Source organism: Candida parapsilosis, contig 006372 (genome assembly GCF_000182765.1).
Source record: "Candida parapsilosis strain CDC317 annotated contig 006372".
Lineage (NCBI taxonomy): Eukaryota > Fungi > Ascomycota > Pichiomycetes > Serinales > Debaryomycetaceae > Lodderomyces > Lodderomyces parapsilosis.
The window spans coordinates 270,969-289,157 of record NW_023503283.1 but is presented as its reverse complement, the minus strand read 5'-3'; the positions used below and the strand labels follow the sequence as shown (position 1 = coordinate 289,157).

General features: G+C 38.4%; 5 protein-coding genes across 5 annotated transcripts; 2 read left to right on the top strand and 3 right to left on the bottom strand. All coding sequences in view use genetic code 12, as the record gives it.

The window, feature by feature from the left end:
• Nucleotides 1–912: 912 nt before the first annotated feature.
• Nucleotides 913–5,067, bottom strand: CPAR2_401340 (uncharacterized protein; the record flags this gene model as incomplete). Its single annotated transcript, XM_036811015.1, has 1 exon — nt 913–5,067. The coding sequence occupies one exon, from the start codon at nt 5,065–5,067 to the stop codon at nt 913–915; it is 4,155 nt and encodes a 1,384-aa protein (XP_036667494.1).
• Nucleotides 5,068–6,567: 1,500 nt separating this feature from the next.
• Nucleotides 6,568–6,804, top strand: CPAR2_401330 (uncharacterized protein; the record flags this gene model as incomplete). The annotated part of the gene is made up of 1 exon (XM_036811014.1): nt 6,568–6,804. One exon carries the CDS (start codon nt 6,568–6,570, stop codon nt 6,802–6,804), a length of 237 nt encoding a protein of 78 aa, XP_036667493.1.
• A 149-nt stretch (nt 6,805–6,953) lies between these two features.
• Nucleotides 6,954–11,081, bottom strand: RGA2 (Rga2p; the record flags this gene model as incomplete). Its single annotated transcript, XM_036811013.1, has 1 exon — nt 6,954–11,081. One exon carries the CDS (start codon nt 11,079–11,081, stop codon nt 6,954–6,956), a length of 4,128 nt encoding a protein of 1,375 aa, XP_036667492.1.
• A 1,572-nt stretch (nt 11,082–12,653) lies between these two features.
• HSX11 (Hsx11p) lies at nt 12,654–14,330 on the bottom strand (the record flags this gene model as incomplete). Its single annotated transcript, XM_036811011.1, has 1 exon — nt 12,654–14,330. The coding sequence occupies one exon, from the start codon at nt 14,328–14,330 to the stop codon at nt 12,654–12,656; it is 1,677 nt and encodes a 558-aa protein (XP_036667491.1).
• A 1,405-nt stretch (nt 14,331–15,735) lies between these two features.
• Nucleotides 15,736–17,646, top strand: CAT2 (carnitine O-acetyltransferase; the record flags this gene model as incomplete). The annotated part of the gene is made up of 1 exon (XM_036811010.1): nt 15,736–17,646. The coding sequence occupies one exon, from the start codon at nt 15,736–15,738 to the stop codon at nt 17,644–17,646; it is 1,911 nt and encodes a 636-aa protein (XP_036667490.1).
• Between the last annotated feature and the right edge of the window lie 543 nt (nt 17,647–18,189).

Genomic DNA, 18,189 nt, shown 5'->3' with positions numbered 1-18,189 from the left:
TATGATGCAACAAGCTATTTTCCAAAGTTAGCTAACGTAGATAAATTATATATTTTGCCTCCCGCAAAAAACGTACAATGTTTTTCCATGTACCACCCCCTTATTATGCTACATCTTTCAAGACAAAGCCATCTTTAGACAATAAATATAGATGCCAATAAATGAGCTAACTATGTGATATACATTTTCTCGTTTTTACCTTTTTTTTCTGTTTTTTTACTTTTCTTGGTGATTATGACCAGCACATTTTAATTTTTTATTTTTTTTTTTTTTTTTTTTATTTTGACTCGCGTCTTGTTTTTGTGCAACTAACGTCTCATTATTAAACTCAATTGAGAGTATTGGACCTATAATCGGAACGAGTAAATATATTATCATTGGGGAAACATTCAACCAGCCATTTTTTCATATGAAGATGCCAACACTACGTCATTACTATAGATAACATTGGGTCCCTTACGTCACTAGGTGGGGCTATTTTTGTGACGAGATTTGTTTTGGATCTCCTTCCATAGTGGTGTGTGGGGGCGGGACTACGATTACTGTGAAAAATAGTTTACTACAATTTGTGATTGCGTGTCGCATAGGTAAGGCTTTCTGCTTTGGGACTTTCACTTCCCGTACTAATGAGTTTTTTCGTTTCACTATGTATGAACTGTAAAATCTCTTTGAGCTGGAGCTATTTTAGGTTGTACACGTTGACTTTTTTTTTCCTCTTTGGGAAAGTCTGGAAACCATCTTTTGCATCAGCACATGACAACCAATGGATCTAAAAATAGTTGATACAGGGTCCAAATCCACCAAACAGAAGAAAAAAGAATCTGCCACTCTCGATTTTGTATATATTGTAACTGTAATTATATGCATTGTTTCTCCCCCTTCATCCATCCACTTCTTTCCATTTCTCTCGTTTTAATCTATACATCTATCTGCAAATACCGTTTCCAATTGACTAAACAACCATTTACTCTGAAACGAAGTCAATCCAATTGTCTTTGCCCGTAATCGCATGTTACGATCATCAGTAATCAAGATACAATACTTGAATGACTTGGCCATGCGTGAATTCAAAATTGGTGAATCCTTTTTGAGATAGGCCAATGATGAAGATGATGTTGGGTTGTAGTGGTGCGGGTGGTGGTGGCTATTAGGATTATTGTGCCCATATGGTGCGTGATGATGACCTTCCTCTAGACGTGAGTAATGATCGTAGTGTCCGTGGGGTAACTGTTGTTGTTGCTGTTGCTGCTGTTGTTGTGATTGATGCTGATTTGAGCCTGTATAGTACTGATACGATTCATCATTGTGGTGCACCGGCGAGGAACGTGTATACGGTGACAACCTCATATTGAGTCCCTTCATTAACCGTTTGCCCATTTCATCGTGTTCATTGACTGCATGTAAGATCGTTTCATCAACATTAGATCTCCAATTGGAATTATTCTCAAATTCAATGGTTTCATTAATATCAGAAGCAACAGTACCATCAAATCTCAAGGGGACAACTTCTCTAGTAAGATAAAGTTCACGAATGATAATGACTGATCTAGTGGCTGCATCAGCAATAGTAGCCTCGGCTGATTTTCTCAATGCTCGCAACTCTTGAAACACAATTAATGGAATTGTAATTTTCAAAACCCCATTACGTACACATTTGAAAATTCGTCCACAATGCTTAAGCCAAATATTGGTGTCCAATGTGATATAAGTGATATTACTATCAATCTTGTCGCCGAAATTTCCTTCAATGTCATCATTGTTTAAAGTGCCCAATGTCAATGGATCAGCTGGTGTACCAATAAATGCATCATTGTAAAGCATATCATTGCCACCTTGAGCGCCAACACCTCCCCCACCTCCTCCGCCCGAATGATTAAAACTATAATTTGCAGAGAGCCCCGGATAATGTTTTTCCAAATCGTTTCCATCATCATAACGAATATCGTCGTCTTCATCCCCAATTATGTCATCTTCATGGTCACGCTCTGCACCATCATCGTCATCATCATCATCTTCCTCCTCCTCTTCCTCTTCCTCTTCCTCATCATCATCAATGATGTCATCTTCAAGTTCCAAATTTTCATCCTCATACAAATGACTGTCCAATCCACCAAACCACAATTCATCCTTTTGTAAAGGCGTGAGATTAGTATTGATTTCATTAGTCAAATTCTCCAGTGATATTGGTTGAACGAAATTATTCGTTGTGAACCGATCATCATTTATGAACTGTTCAGCAAATGGATCAGTTGTTGGCTTGTTGTACGCACCTTCATCAAACTTGAAATCAGCACTTGTCCTCACCAATCCAAAATCATATTCATCAGCCAATGTTCTAGCCAACAAAATGATACGAACAATTCGTTCATCATTGTCATTCTCCATTTGATTTCTCGATTTTTGATCAAATGAATCATTGGGCATGTTCAACACTGGGAACGTACCACTAATGGGTAAATCAAACAAGTTATTATTCTTGACTCCTGCTTCCTCAACATCGACATAATCACCCTTTTCACAAATGAAATCAAACCATAAAGTACCCCAACATTTCCAAACTTCAGGAAGAAACTCATTTTCACAAAACCAAGCAATATATGGAACTTGTAAGTATTGCGTATATAATGAACACAACTTGGGGTTGTTTTTAACAAATGTCAATAACGAGTTCAAGTAATTGATAAAAGATTCCCACGGAAACAAGTTTTTAAATAACCAATCAAACATGGGTTTGGATACAGGGTATTTCTTGACTCCCTCCCCGACACAAATGAGGAAATATAACCAAACAATAACATGACCAGTAGATGCCTGCTTTGGACCCACCAAGTAATGATTCAATATTCTCATTGACAACTCCAATACAGATTTATTGATAAACTCCAAACTGTAAAACCAATCATAGTTGTGCAAATGGGCCGCAACTACAGATTGACCGTCAACTCCGCCAGCATTACCACCAGCAGCAGCAGCAGCACCGCTACCCGTGCCGCCAGCCATTGAACCAACGCCACCAACGCCATTACCGGCACTGGGATTACTACTGTTACCAGCATTAGATGAAATGACATCTTCCGTTTGTGATGCACTTCTTGATTTCCTTTTCCTATCCTTCTTGTCCTTTCTCTCCTTTAATGCTTCTGGCAATTCAAAGAGTTTGGCAAATGGGTTCTTGGCATCACCAAATCCAATTAAATGATTGATATTAGAAATGGCAAATAATGAACCTTTATTGAACCAGAAATTCATCTTTTCCAATGTATTTGTTGCTGATGGCGCTTGGACTGAATGTGGTGGTAATTGAGTAGGTATTTGCAGTGGATGTTGCGGCGGCAACTTTTGATAATACAGTTGTCCCAGTGAATCATTCATTGTCATTCCTCCTGAACTGTAAATCTCTCGAGTAAAGAAATTGTATCCATTGGAATCAGAACCAAATGTTAATCCATACCGAGTGACTAAATCTATTCCGTATTGTAATTGCGAGTCATGAATATTTTCCACTGAGGTACCACCACCTTCACTGTTTCTACCATTGTATATGCTGAGTAAGACCTTGTGAATTTTGATAAAGTCAATTATGGGGAGTTCTAATAATGAAAGAATATTTCGTTGAGTACAAATGTTCTCAACAACTAATCTTAAATAGTGTTGTGTGGGTACAAATGGATCACGACAAGTGACTGACTTGCTGATGTTAACCAATGCATCCAAATTGTCTTGTTGCACAGTACACATGTGATAATGAATTTTACCATGTCCATAAAGGGTCTTCATTGAAACAGAATACCAATACTCGGCACTGATTTTCCAATCAATGAATTTAGATGAATACAATGCTATTGCCATTCGAGATAAATCTCCCAATTTCTCTGCCCACCAACCTTCCATCTCCAAAATGGGGTCAGTCAAGTTTGAAATGATATTAAAACAATGGGAGATAAAGCAAGCGCATATTTCATGGTCTTGAAAAATACCCATTATGTTTTTCAAAACTTCCAAGAATCCAACAATGCCATAAACCCACATCCTTCTAGGAATCTTGTATAGTTCGACAATGTTTTTACCTGTTTTGAATTGGGTTTGATTTGATGAAGGTTTTAATGATGTTACCAAGAAATCATAGTAATTATCTAATAATGTCATATTATGATGGTAAACTGTCCAAAGATCATTCAGTAGTTCTGATGTTCTTGTTGGATTGAAATTTAGCGACGAGTTAGAGTTTAATGAGCTCGATAGGTTTTGATTCACTAGTTGGTTACCGTAAAGCATGCTTGGGTTTGACGTAGCTGTAAGTTGGTTAATTTTGATGGTGATTTCTATGCAATTCTTTTGTACAACTTCCTCGTAATTGACAATGTTTTTATAAGTTTCTTTCAACTTTGTTGCCAATTGTTGTTCCTCATCCGACATGGCTCTTTGCTGCTGTGACAGTTGCTGCAGCTGCTGAAGTTGCAGTTGCTGTTGACGTCTTGGCGATTGCTGTTGCTGCTTTTGCTCAGAGTAGATAGTCTGATCAATAGGTTGTTGTTGTTGTTGATTAGGTTGTGCCAACTTCAGCCTTAGGGAGTGTGGTCGTGTGTTGTTTGAATCAACATCATGAGCAACCAGATCCAAAATAGGGTTATTACTATCAGACAGGTCGGAATGATTTTGATTGTGCTGGAGTAAAACAGTGTTTTGATGACTTACTTTTGGGCTGGATGGTATTTCATAAGATGATGGTGTTGGTGTTCTCATGTGATTGAAAGCAGCTTTGCGCATATTAGTAGTTCGAATGTTGCCACTATTTGAATTGTAACGCAAGTGTTGTTGTGGTGTGCCTGGTGCTACTGGTGCTGCTGTTGCTCCTGGTGTTAATATTGCCGATGACTGTGGTGGAAGTTGATTATTAATGTGTCCATGTAGGTTGTTGTTGTTGTTATTGTTGTTGTTGCTGTTGTTACCATTTGACAGGATAAATTGATACTGATGATGATCTGGTTGTAAGCCTTGCATAGCTAGTTGTGGTGGTGGTGGTGGTGGTATATTTTGCTGACTTCTTTTATTCAAATCATGAGCCATTGGCTTTGATTATCCAAATAATGACTGATACTTTGATAAGAAGAGAATGAGAGCGGTTAGTTAGTTAGTTGATTGATTTGTCTCCTCCTCTTTAAAAACTGTAAATGTAACAACAGTATATACTATATTTTTCTCTTTTTTTTTGTTGCGTTATAAATTTTTGTCGACAAAAAGGAGCGAGAATATATATCGAAAATTAAATTAAATTAAATTGATGTTGATGTCGTTGTCGTTGTTGATGTTGTTGTTGTTGTTGTTGTTGTTGATGATGATGTTGTTGTAGTTGTTTTTGGCGTGGGCGTGGGTGTGGGTGTGTGATGTCAATTTATCGTTATCCTACTCTTATTCTTTCTATGTACATAGTTAACAATATTTGTAGGGAAGATACAACCAAAAGGAACCAAAAACAACAACAACTACTACTACTACTACTACTACTACTACTACTCCAATAGAAGCTTAGTAGTACTTACTATCAGTTGATTATGGGTGTATCTAATGCATTTCTGCGTGTTTGGTAACGAAACGCTATCTCATATGTGTATATATATATATATGCAACGAAAAAAAAAAAAAATGCCGTTTGGTTCTGATAGAGTCGATATCATAAGCACAGCAACAGAAGGACATAATTCTTGCATTGTATAGATTTACAAAGAGTAATTGAACTGTTGTAAGCAATTGGACTAGAAAATCAAACGTAGAGAAATGGCAAACTATTCATTTTACCAAAGAGAGAGAGAGAGAGAAAGGAAGATAGCAACTCCAAACCACCAAGCTTTTATCCAGCGATTGATTTCTACTTTTGGCTCAGAAGTGCGTACCAAATGCAGGTTGAGGTCAGAGTGGGGTTAGAGTCAAGGAAAGTTTGAACCTGTTTGGAATAAATGATACCGCAATTTTCACTCTTTCCAAATCACCTATGGAAAAGTTAACCCCCCCCCTTGTAATCAGAGGTAGTCAAATCAATTGGACTGCAATTATATAGCTTATAGCCCCCCATCTCTAGGAAATTGAAAGGCAATCTATATATTAGAGACGCAAGTTTATTCATGTCATGCCACTTTTGCACCTGCCTTAGCCACAACAGCACAAGAATTGAACCCTCAACACAACAGTGACGTATCACCCACAGTGCCACTCATGCAACAACAATGCACATGATGAAATCCATGATCTTTGTTCATTGTCACAAAACAATGCTTTACGTCACTCAAATATCGGAGACATGTGACATTGATTTTGCGTCATTAAACAACCCATATTTTCCATCTCTCTCTCACTTTCTTCATTCTTGTTGCTTCTTTAAATTCTTCAACCTTCGTACACATTCTTCCCTTCCTCCCCACATTAAAGATATCGTCACCACTGTCGTCATTGAATTAAAGGTAACTTGGGACGCAGACTACATCAATCTAATCAAAAATCTGCCTAGAAAAAGTACCCGTTTAGTGCTTTACATCAAATTCATTGAGAACCAAAGAATAGCCATAGTTAAAAATGGCAAGGCTTTCAGGACTACAAAAGGAAGTACTACATCTATATCGCCAATGTCTTCGATGCGTATACACCAAACCTAAACCCACTCAACCACATTGGAGAAACTATGTACGAGAAGAATTTGCCAAGTATCATCATTTACCAAAGAAGCAGTTTAGTACGATTGAACATTTACTTCGAGTAGGACATCGAAGGTTTGAAATGTTTCTGAATCCACAAATTAAAGATATACATTGATAGAAGAGATAAGGGCTGCTCATTCATTTTATATATTTTTTAAACTTGCATCCGTACATAGAGGGATCACATCACATAGAGAAAAGTAAATACAAAACCTAATCTTTTTTGTCCATTGAAAACCCTACCCCTTCCTTTTTTTCTCGTTTCTAAAATTGTCTAAACACTTTATTAAACTCAGTCAATAACAACTCAGTCATGTCATTTCGACTACCCATATCAGCCATTTCTCGCTCGCCAGTCTCATCTCTAGCTAAAGTTGGCGCAAACACCACACTAAGATTTTTAACCCCCATTCGATTTATTTCTTGTAATGCGGCAACTTTATGTAAATGTTGACATAGTATATGCAATACTGATCTATTAGCCACTGGTAATTTTTGCACTAATGCACTCAATGCATCGATTCTAGCTTCCTTGTTCTGTTGTGACTGCTGTTGCTGCTGCAAATGGGCAATCCGAATAAATTCATCATAATGTGATATAGGTATAACTGGATCAGGTAATTTACGCAAATACCGCTTCAAAGCCGAAGTAACTGCATGTATATCACCACATTCCAATAGATCATTCAATTTCAGCAACTGCTTATCATCAGGATCTTGTCCCAAATTGCTAAAGGCATTTTCAATAGCAACGATGGCAGAATTACCGCCTGATATACGATAGATTCCTTCAACTTCCAATCCTCGTTTCTCAACTTCAATCAAACATCGAGTAACAATCAATGGGATGGGAGTTTTCTCGTACTCGGCCCGTTGTTGTAACGTGGAGTTGAATAATGAAACTAAGGATGAACTTGCTGACTTAGATTTCGTCAATTGTAACCCACTTGAATTGGAACCATTGTAATCACTGTTTAAGAAGGAGTCTAGGATATTTGTTGATGTGGATCGACTGAATTTACTACTGGTACCCAAGCCATTGTTGTTGCCGTTGCCGCTGCCGTTGCCATTGCCATTGCCATTGCTATTATTGTTGTTTCCTGATCCCGGTACTCGTAATTGTGCTGAGCCACTATGTGGCATTGAAGGTGCAGATATATTGCTATTGCCACTGCCACTGTCATTTTTGGTGGAGACAACTTGCGCAGCACCAGTCTTTGCTCTTCGCCAAAATTTCAACCTCGTTGCTTTATGCGTTTGTTCATCTTCAGCAACATTCGATTGTGGTGCAGATGGCGGCTGATGTTGCTGTTGCAGTTGTTGCAGTTGTTGCAGTTGTAATGGTTGTTGACGTTGGCGCGCAAGATGCTGCTCGTTATATCCCACGCCTTTACCATCCCTACCCACTGTTGAAGCAGTTGTACTAAAACTAGTTGACATGTCATCACCCAAAGCCTCCGAGTCACTACTTCCAAACCTATGCAAAGTAGACAAAGACGCTTGTTGATTATGTCTCATTTGACGATCCTGCTTTTGCGTAATCTTGAGATGTTCATGCTGTTCAACCAACTCTTTATTCTGTTGTGTCAACTGAACTTTCCTCTCTTCCAAATCCCTCACTTCATTAACCAAATTATCATACTTTATAGTTTCATCAGTTAAATTCAGTTGAATGGATCTCAATTGATCACCAAGTTTTGCTTTGTCCATCTTCAATCGCTTAATATCTAAATCCAAATTCAATTTTTCAGCTGATAGTTTCTGCACTTCATTTTTAATGGCTTTAATGTCAAATGGATCGCCATCGAAAAACATGGTTGAATCAGAAGTCAGTCTTGCATGGGTTTGACTGTATGGCACCTTGAATTTATCGAGTCCACTGGTGTTGCTCTTGTTGTCAGCTTGATTTGGTGATACAAAGTAATGCGAGTGTATAGAATTGATACCAGCAAGGGTACTACTTGCAATTGATCCATCGGATATATGTCTAGTATGAGATGATTGGCCCTTGACGATATCTTCCCTTGGTGATGACTTGAAAAATCCAAATTTCGATTGACTGTTTCCACCAGATACAGAACGTTTGTGCTTCAAATTACGAATAATGGATGTCGTGCGAGATACTTTTTGTGGTTGCAGCGGCAGCTCGCCGCCACCGCCAAGTGTTGCTGCTGGTGTTTGTTCCTGATCATTTTCCTCTTCCAAGTTTGTAACTGCTGGAGTCACGTTGCCAATAATTCGCGGCGACTGGTTGATTGAAAATGGAGCTGGCATGTACTCACTTCTCGATGGTTTATTCGAATACTCTTCTTTTGATCTCTGTGGTGTCAGATGCACAGAATGACCACCGCGCTGTTCTTGTTCTTGTTCCTGCTGCTGACGTAACTGTCTCATATACTCTCTTTGCTCAGCTTCTTGATCCATGGCCATCTTGTTTGAATCATCACTATAGGTAACCCCTTCTAAACCCAATCCATATGCAACAGATTCGTCAAATTTCAATGCTTGCAAACGTTCCCTATTTCGCGTAGGCGTATTAGGAACAGGAACTTTAGGAGGTGGCGAGGACAACGATGCACCAATGGGCCCTGTGCCACCATTTCCAGTTCCTGCTCCAGATGTTGCTCGGTGTCTCAGTTGTTGTGGGGTGGCATATGCCAGACCCAGGTTCACTGTAATGTCACTATCAACAGGTACTGCATCTGTTTGTATTTCGTCATTCATTTCCACTACTCTTGCCTGTCTGTTTGCTTTCGCATAAGGAGAAGGACATTGCGATTTCGAGTATTGATCTTGTTCAATAGTCAAGCTTTGCGCTTTCAATCTGTTATCATTACTCGAACTTCTACTGAGCAACGTACCAGGAGAATCAATCAATGGAGAGCCCATAGTAGCACTATGAAATTCATGATCATGAAACTGTCCTGGTGACAAAATCAACAAGTTCTTGTTCTTGACATCGCCAGCAACTTCTTGAGGTACAGTTTGCGGAGTAAGGTGTTTTGTCGGATCTCCATTTCTACTGGATGACGGCTTCAAATCAGCCGGTGCATCTAACTGATTGTTGCTTGAATATTTGCGCTGTTTTGATCTTGCTGGAGGGTTGTCGGAGATGGCATCCAGAAAATCCAAGTAAACAGAATTGTCGGCATTCGTCAATTGTGAATCTTTTGAAGTAGTAGCATTAACAGGCGAGTTATGACTAGACCGTGAATCGAGCTGACCTTTGAAGTTTGTCGCTTTGGTTCTCAATGAAGTGCCCTTGGTTTGTTTACTACCAGGCTCCTCATTTGTATCAGAATCTGAGCTATTTTGCACCTCTTCAATAGAAAAATCATTTTCCGGCAGAAGCACTGCGGGACTAGGATTTCCATTATTCCTCTTTCCTGGTCTATCGCGTATCACTTCTTGACTATGAGACCTCTCGGAAACGTGAGAATGACTTGACGAGCCCCGTGACAGAATTTGCTCCTGCGATGGTTGGTTGCTATAACCATTGGAAGTTCGATTATCCTGCCTATTGGGGGAATTTGAACTGGCGTAAGATTCCTGCACAGGCGCCTTTGGCAAAGACTTGTATTTGCTTGAGTTCATCGACAGCTGCGAATTGTTATCTCCTTGTTTATAAAGACTGGTGGTGGATTTGCTTTTGTTTTGCTCACTATTATAGGTATTGGTCATGTACGCTTGAATCAAGCTGTTTCTGGAGCTATTAGCTGATGCTCTTCTATAATCGTCGAGGGTCCTTGTATCGGCTCCTCCTCCTCCTCCGACTAACAGAGACTGGCTCTGTTTCTCTTGCAATGTTGCCAACTGTCTCTTTTTAGCATCGTACCGCTTCTTTTTCGCCATAAGCTTTTCATGGCAATCCATACAAAACAATCCTTTTGAAGTCCTTGCATACCTCAAATCCTCAATCTTTCGTTTACACGAACGGCATTTGAAGCAACTGGAACAATAAGCCTGATCGCCAGTTAATATTGCCAAGTCATCAATTTTTCTTCCACATTGCTTACAATTGTATGAACAGTTGGAACAAATCAAGTTTCCATTCCCCAAAACTAGAAAATTTGAATTACAACCTAGCGACGTGCCACATTTGGAACATTTAAAACAATCAATATGCCATCTGTCCTCACCTAGCTCGTATGCATGGCCCTCGATTATTAGCAAGTTGCATTTCTTGCAAACTTCGCGTTGATTATAACCGGGACTGTGCTGATAATTCTGGGATGTACCCTGCGGTTGGTCCAAAGAGATTACATTGTCAGTTGATCTTGGTGTCGTGTAAGTGCTTTGAGTTGTGTTTGAGTTTGAGTTGGTCGATGGAGAGGTATAACTACCGTTTGGGTGGTGTGTGCTGATTCTCTGGCTGGTGTCTACCTCCGTCATAATCAAAACTCGGTTTGTGGGAGTGCAAACTAAAGTGTTGTGTTGATGTTTGTAACGGATGAAACGGATGGCTTGTTTCTATGTAGCCTATGATGTGGTAATATATCAGTAAATGAATCTTTTTGAGTATCGAAAATTTTGTTGGGGTAGACGATATAGTTGTGATTAGTATTATTCTTTGATCAGAGACGATGAAAATGAAAATGAAAATGAAAATGAAAAATAACGTGTGAGTGCGTTGTGTTGCGTGCTGCGTGTGTGAGTGCGTGTGAATGGGCACTAAATAATTTTTCTCTATTGTGTGGGTTGTGTGTTCTTACGAGACTTAAACTTTAACTTGGTGAAAAGGTTCCTGGCATGTGAAAAAAATAATGAAACCGGACTAATGAAGAGGTTGGTATTTGAACTAATCAGGCAGTGCTATCTTGATCGTAAAATTGGTGCATCCAACATGAGGGAAAGGATATGTTATACTTCGAACTGACCATTCTGTTTGTGCTATTTATAGATTTAAAAAAGAACAAAGAAATCACACACACACACACACACCGATAACATTCACTCTTTAAACAAAACCAAAAGATAAAAAGGGGAAACATTCATTCAGAGATCCACCAAGATGGCCACCACACGCACTGTCCCCAAAAGAGTGTTGACGAACTCACAAGGCAGTGATTGTGAAAATTGCTGATCTCAGTAGCACATAGCAATGAAACGCAAAGTTTAGATTGAGCACATGGTATATTTGCTTGCCTCCCCCCCTCGGTAGTAAAAATTTTGTATACGAGATTGATTGCATAAAGGGATCCCCCTTTTTTTTTAAGGCTTGAAAGTGATGGTCTCTAGAGGTCCACATCACCAATTACGAGACGCGCCAGTACAGTGCCACATTTTCTAGAAAACAGACGCCCACTGATGAGCTATTTACCATAATTTTCTAGAAATATCAAACAGTCCAAAGTACAATCAAAGCGCGTTCTGAACTCTATATGAACGACAGCTAAATCTTTCTGCTTTTTTTCCTAATCGGGGTAATCATACATTTTCAAACACTAAATTCTTGACGAATGAAAAAATAATATTCCAAAAAAAAAAAAAAGTGCATCCCTTGTGTAAAATCAGGGGGGAGAAGGAGGGGGAGGGGGAAAAGAGCAGATTGGAATACTCTTTCGTTTGACAAGATTAGGTTAAATCTGCATAAAGAGTGCCTGATTGTCACACATTAGCATTTCCTCGAAAAGTCTTTGCAAATCTCGACTTTTATTACTCAAAAGGAGAACAATTAGGAGTGAGAGATTCTTCAATGAAACCCGATACTTACACAAAAGTAAAAAGAATTACAAAATGCTCTTTCCTGATCTGGATCTTTACCAATGTTCTATATTATTGTACATGGCAAGAAGTAATAAAAGACTCTTTTCCCACTCGAAAATTACTATCAAACAGCCTTTGCCTTGTTCAAGCTTTATATACAGAGAATAACTTTCGGATCTATCTATATCCCACAACAAACTAGGGCCAAAAAAAAAAACCAAACCCCCTTACTTGTCTCCCACATAACATTACCAATTTTTACAACTCTTCTGCAGTCAAATCTTTCTTAATCTTAAAAGGCTTCCCTCTCCAATCTATTTCATGGCCAAACATGGCGGAAAACCAAATTGGCAATGCCAAAAGTTCCCGTAAGAGCCAAACTTGTAACCACTCACCAGCGTCTCTTAATGAATGCACAACATGTATATTGTCCATCCATCGTGGTAAATACGTCATATTGGCTGATGCAGTTGATTTCGCATGATTTATAAGCACATTGTATTGAACGAAATCAGACAAGCACCAAGCTGTCATGTGAATTAAAAACCACTTGATTGAAAACCATTGATGGAAAAACAATGTCGATACAGCAAATGTTCCATAAATTCCACACACGATTGATTCGGTTGTCGGTTCAATAAACGTAGCCAATGACACCATATACTTTCTCACTCGCAACCATCTCACACGACGCTGGATATAATCTTGTACGGTATTGTCATGTCGACTCAATGGCTGAACAACAACGTCACCCGTTAGCCCAGTACGCCCATTGCAGTTTTCCCACAAGGCAATTCCAATCATGTTGTCTTCCCCAATGTACCGAGCAAAGAATTTGATGGCATGCCCTAAACCTAAAGAAGTATAGTATTGCGCATCAGATTTCACTTTGGTGTCACTGAAAAAGGGAGAGTTTTTATAAGGGATGAGCTTGACTGCTTGGTCCAAGTCGGACTTGCGATACATATTGGATTTACCATTGACGCAGGGGGCAATTGACAAGTTGTTTAAAGCAACATAGAATTTAGAATGCGAGGAGTGGAGAAACATTTCATCCAATTTTGCTCCAAGTAGCTTCCTGGATTCATGGTTTTGGTAACAATGGTTTAATTGTTGATCTATGTTTAGTTGTGAGTTGGCCAAAGCTTTTCTATTGGTCAAGTTTGAGCTTTGTGAAGTGATTGAAGCATAATCAGAATCATCTTCCGAATTGGTTGGAGTCACCCTTCCCTCTAAATCGGGAATACTAGCATCACCATCTGAGTCAATACACATTGCCAACGGTACATGGTGTACCAATTTAACAGGACGTTTGCTTCCTAATTTTCTTCCATTATTCAAATTCATATTCATTGTAAACACCGAATTTCGTAAGATATTTGAACTAGCCCATACATTACTATCCATTACCCATAGTATATCATACTTTGCCTTCAAGAACCCCTTGGCTAGGTTGTTGACTTTTGGATTAGGACCGTAATGTTCACTGCTACTGTTTGTCTCGGGATCAAAATTGTCACTCACAAGTATCTCAGCATCAATGGTGGGGTATTTGTTGATCAATTTCTTGATCATTGGAATACTAGGATCATGTGGATCATCAATGCAAAACAATATTTGCATTTTATCCAGTGGGTAATTTTGGACAAATGAAGATTCAAGACATGAACTAAGCTCAGGATCAATTCCTTTTATTGGCCGAATTATGGTGACTCCTTCGTATGTCAAGTTGGCATCATTGTTTTCAACTTCTTCCCCAATTTCTTTCTTGTATTTACGTTGCCTTTTCGATTTGGTAATAGCACTGGTGGACGACGATGATAGTAAAGTTCGGTGTCTAAACTTTAGTAGAATTTCGATGAATCCAATGTTTGCCACGGTGGATATGATGATATACCAAATGAAAAAGAATATCGCCGCACCATATCTTATCATAGAAACCTCCTCACTCATGGAACTGGCAAGGAAAGAACGACCAATGCGTTAGGCTGGTGGAAGGTGATAGATCTATTCACTACGGTGTCCTATACTGCCTCTTTTTTTTGATGAATTATGGACTTGGCTACACGTCTTTTGATGAAATTTTTTTTTTTCCTTCTCTCATCGGCCGAGACTTTTAATGCCGATGCATTGTTAAGCCGACAAGCGTTTCAAGCCAAACTACGTCATAAGATCAAAAGAACGAGTGAAAGATGTCGTTTAATGTAAACATTGAGGATTGAGTTTTGTAGAAGGGAGAGACAGGAAGATACGAGTTTTCAAATTATCTTTAACTCCGTTCACTGCAGCTCTACTTAAGTTCAAAACCGCTTTGTGTGTATGTGTGTTTTAAAGTTTGATGTCCGAGGTTAACAACTTCTTAGATTGCATTTCTCGTAAATGATATCTGGAGTACTTCATTTGGTTTCATTCATTATGGCGTTATGCGCTTAAGAAACCTTGATGGTGTTGCCAATTCCCACATGACTATACATTTACGGAATTTCCAAAAAGAAGGCGTGGGATAAGAACCGAGGGTTTGAAGGATCTACCAACTAGACAATCACGATATTGGTTGTGTGACGCAGTAATGGCTCATCCATCCCCTGTTACAATTATTTTGTTTTTAATTTTGCATGAGATTGTTGCAAAATAACAAAAATCGCCACTGCTCATAATTAGCAAAGCTGTCCATAAATACTATTTTGGAAGAGATAGTCCATGAAGCTGCAAAACGAACCATCCTTTCTTAGGTCTAGTATAGCGAAGTTAGCGTACTTACTATACATACGAGCCATTGCAATCTGACACTGTTTAGGTCCCGCGGCTCTATTGAAACAAAACGGTTGTGTGTGTTTGTGAATATTTTGTGATCACTAGTAGTGTATTTCTACCTCGGTAAAAATAAGCAAAAGTCGTGTATTGTGTATCAAAAGTTGGTGTTTCCAATATAAACATCCATACTGCAATACATAACAATCAATTTACGAAAAAAAAAATTATGATATCAACTTTACTTACTAACTGAATTTTTTTTTTTTTTTTTTGGCTTAAGAACCACCCCACAAAAGCAGAACCCCCAACAATTACACAAACAAAGATTCTTTTCCGGCGTTAGAAAATAAGTATTGTATGTATATATTTCCAAACCAATTAAAATCAAAGGTTATAAAAGAATCCACATTTTTCTTTCCCCATTGACTAAATTTTCATTCCTTTTACTTTCTTCATTCATAGATTGTACATATATATATATATATATAAACCCTATACACTTGCACACTTCAAGAATAATCTAACCTTTAACCATCACAAGTTAGATTTCAAGGAATTTTTGAAGAAGTGTCTTTCTATTACTACTATGTTCAAATCAAGTCTAACAAAACAACAATTATTATCATTAAATAAAACTACAGCTTCAAGAAACTTATTCAAGATGCCAATTTTAGCCACCAAAAAACCATTTTCATCAAGTTCAGCAAAAGGTGAGACTTATAAATTACAATCACAATTGCCTAAATTACCAGTTCCTGAATTACAAGAAACTGCTGCTAAATACATCAGATCTATTGAACCATTTTTGAATCAACAACAATTACAGGATTCCAAAGCCAAGGTCGAGGAATTTATCAGACCAGGTGGTGTTGGTGAACAATTACAACAAAGATTGAACTCCTTTGCCAAGGACAAGGATAACTGGTTGGCTGAATTCTGGGATGACTATGCGTATTTGTCATATAGAGACCCTGTTGTTCCATTTGTGTCATACTTTTTTTCCCATAAAGACGTCAAGAATGTTGTTGGACAAGATCAATTATTGAAGGCAACCTTGATTGCTTATTATACTATCGAGTTTGCTGAAAAAGTTCAAAATGAAACTTTACAACCAGAAGTCATCAAGGGAAATCCATTCTGTATGAATGCATTCAAATACATGTTTAACAATTCAAGAGTTCCAGCTGAAGGATCTGATGTTACTCAACATTACGATGCAAATGCCAATAGATTCTTTGTTGTTGTTTATAAAAACAATTTTTATAAAGTTCCAACTCATAACGAACAAGGACAAAGATTGTCCAAAGGTGAAATTTACAGCTACTTGCAACAAGTCAAGAATGACCCAACTCCAAAGGGTTTACCAGTTGGTGCTTTAACTTCATTGAACAGAGACGAGTGGTTGAGTGCTTACAATAACCTTTTGAAATCACCAATCAATGAAGCTTCTTTAACTGACATTTTTGCTTCGGCATTTGTGTTGTGCTTGGATTCAAACAATCCAATTACTATTGAAGAAAAATCGAAAAACTGCTGGCACGGAGATGGACAAAATAGATGGTTTGATAAACCATTGGAATTTTTCGTTAGTGCCAATGGTAACTCTGGTTTCCTTGGTGAACATTCAAGAATGGATGCTACACCCACTGTGCAAATGAACAATACGGTTTTGAAACAAATTGCTGAAACCAACCCTGATGAATTGATTGCTGAAATTGCCACTGTAACTCCTAAAGTTGGTAGAGCTGAAATTATACCATTTGATTTAAACCCAACATCGAGACAAAATATAGTGTCTGCAGTTGCGAAATTTGATGCCACTATTGCTGCTCATGATGAAGAGATTTTCCAACATTATGGATATGGTAAGAACTTGATTAAAAAATTCAAGACGTCTCCCGATGCTTATGTACAAATGTTGATGCAATTGGCCTACTACAAATTGACTGGTAAAGTTAGACCAACTTATGAATCAGCCGCCACTAGAAAATTCTTAAAGGGAAGAACTGAAACTGGTAGAACTGTTTCCAATGAATCCAAAAAATTTGTTGAAACTTGGACTGATCCAAAAGCTTCCATTGAAGAAAAAGTTGCCACATTCCAAGCCGCTACTAAACAACATGTCGCTTACTTGTCATCAGCAGCTGATGGTAAGGGAGTTGATCGTCATTTGTTTGGTTTGAAACAAATGTTGAAACCAGGTGAAGAAGTGCCAGAAATTTTCACTGATCCAATCTTTACTTATTCACAAAGTTGGTACATTTCATCATCACAAGTTCCTTCTGAATTCTTTCAATCTTGGGGTTGGTCACAAGTTATTGATGATGGTTTCGGATTGGCTTATTTGATCAATAATGACTGGATCCACGTGCACATTTCATGCAAGTATGGAAATGGGTTGAGCTCGGCTCAATTGAAATGGTTCCTTGTTGACAGTGCCAATGAAATGCAAGATGTTTTGGTTAAGGGATTATTGGGAGACAAAGCTAAGTTGTAAGCAAAGGGTGGTATCGATTCTAGAGAAAAAAGTATACACCAAGTATGTAAAGTTTCAGATTATACATATGACAAAGAGAGAGTTTTGCAAAGTGTAGTGTAGTATAGCGTAAAATAGAGCTGTGAAGTGAAACACTGTAGACCCAATTAGCTATTCTTATTGTGGCTCACACTCGAGTAACTGACAATCTTTTTAACACCTTTCTCGCTGATGTTCACTTAAAAAAAGTCCATATGGTACTACATCACGTCAAATATACGAATCGATGCGACACCGATGCGTTCGGATGAAATGAAGCGACCAGTAGCGAAATCAGATAGATGCGATGCGATGACAAAAGAACAATAGGGTCACATTTTAGTCTCGTACAATACGAAAATTGTAAATCCTTTCACTCGAACATTCCTCATCACTACATTCTCTGGAACTTCGAAAACACAAAAGTCAAACGTTCTACTTGAAAACGGTTGGATTGTTTCAAATGATTTAGTTAGTTACAATTGCTGCTTGGTTCATTTTTTAGGGGAAAAAGGAGAAAGGAGA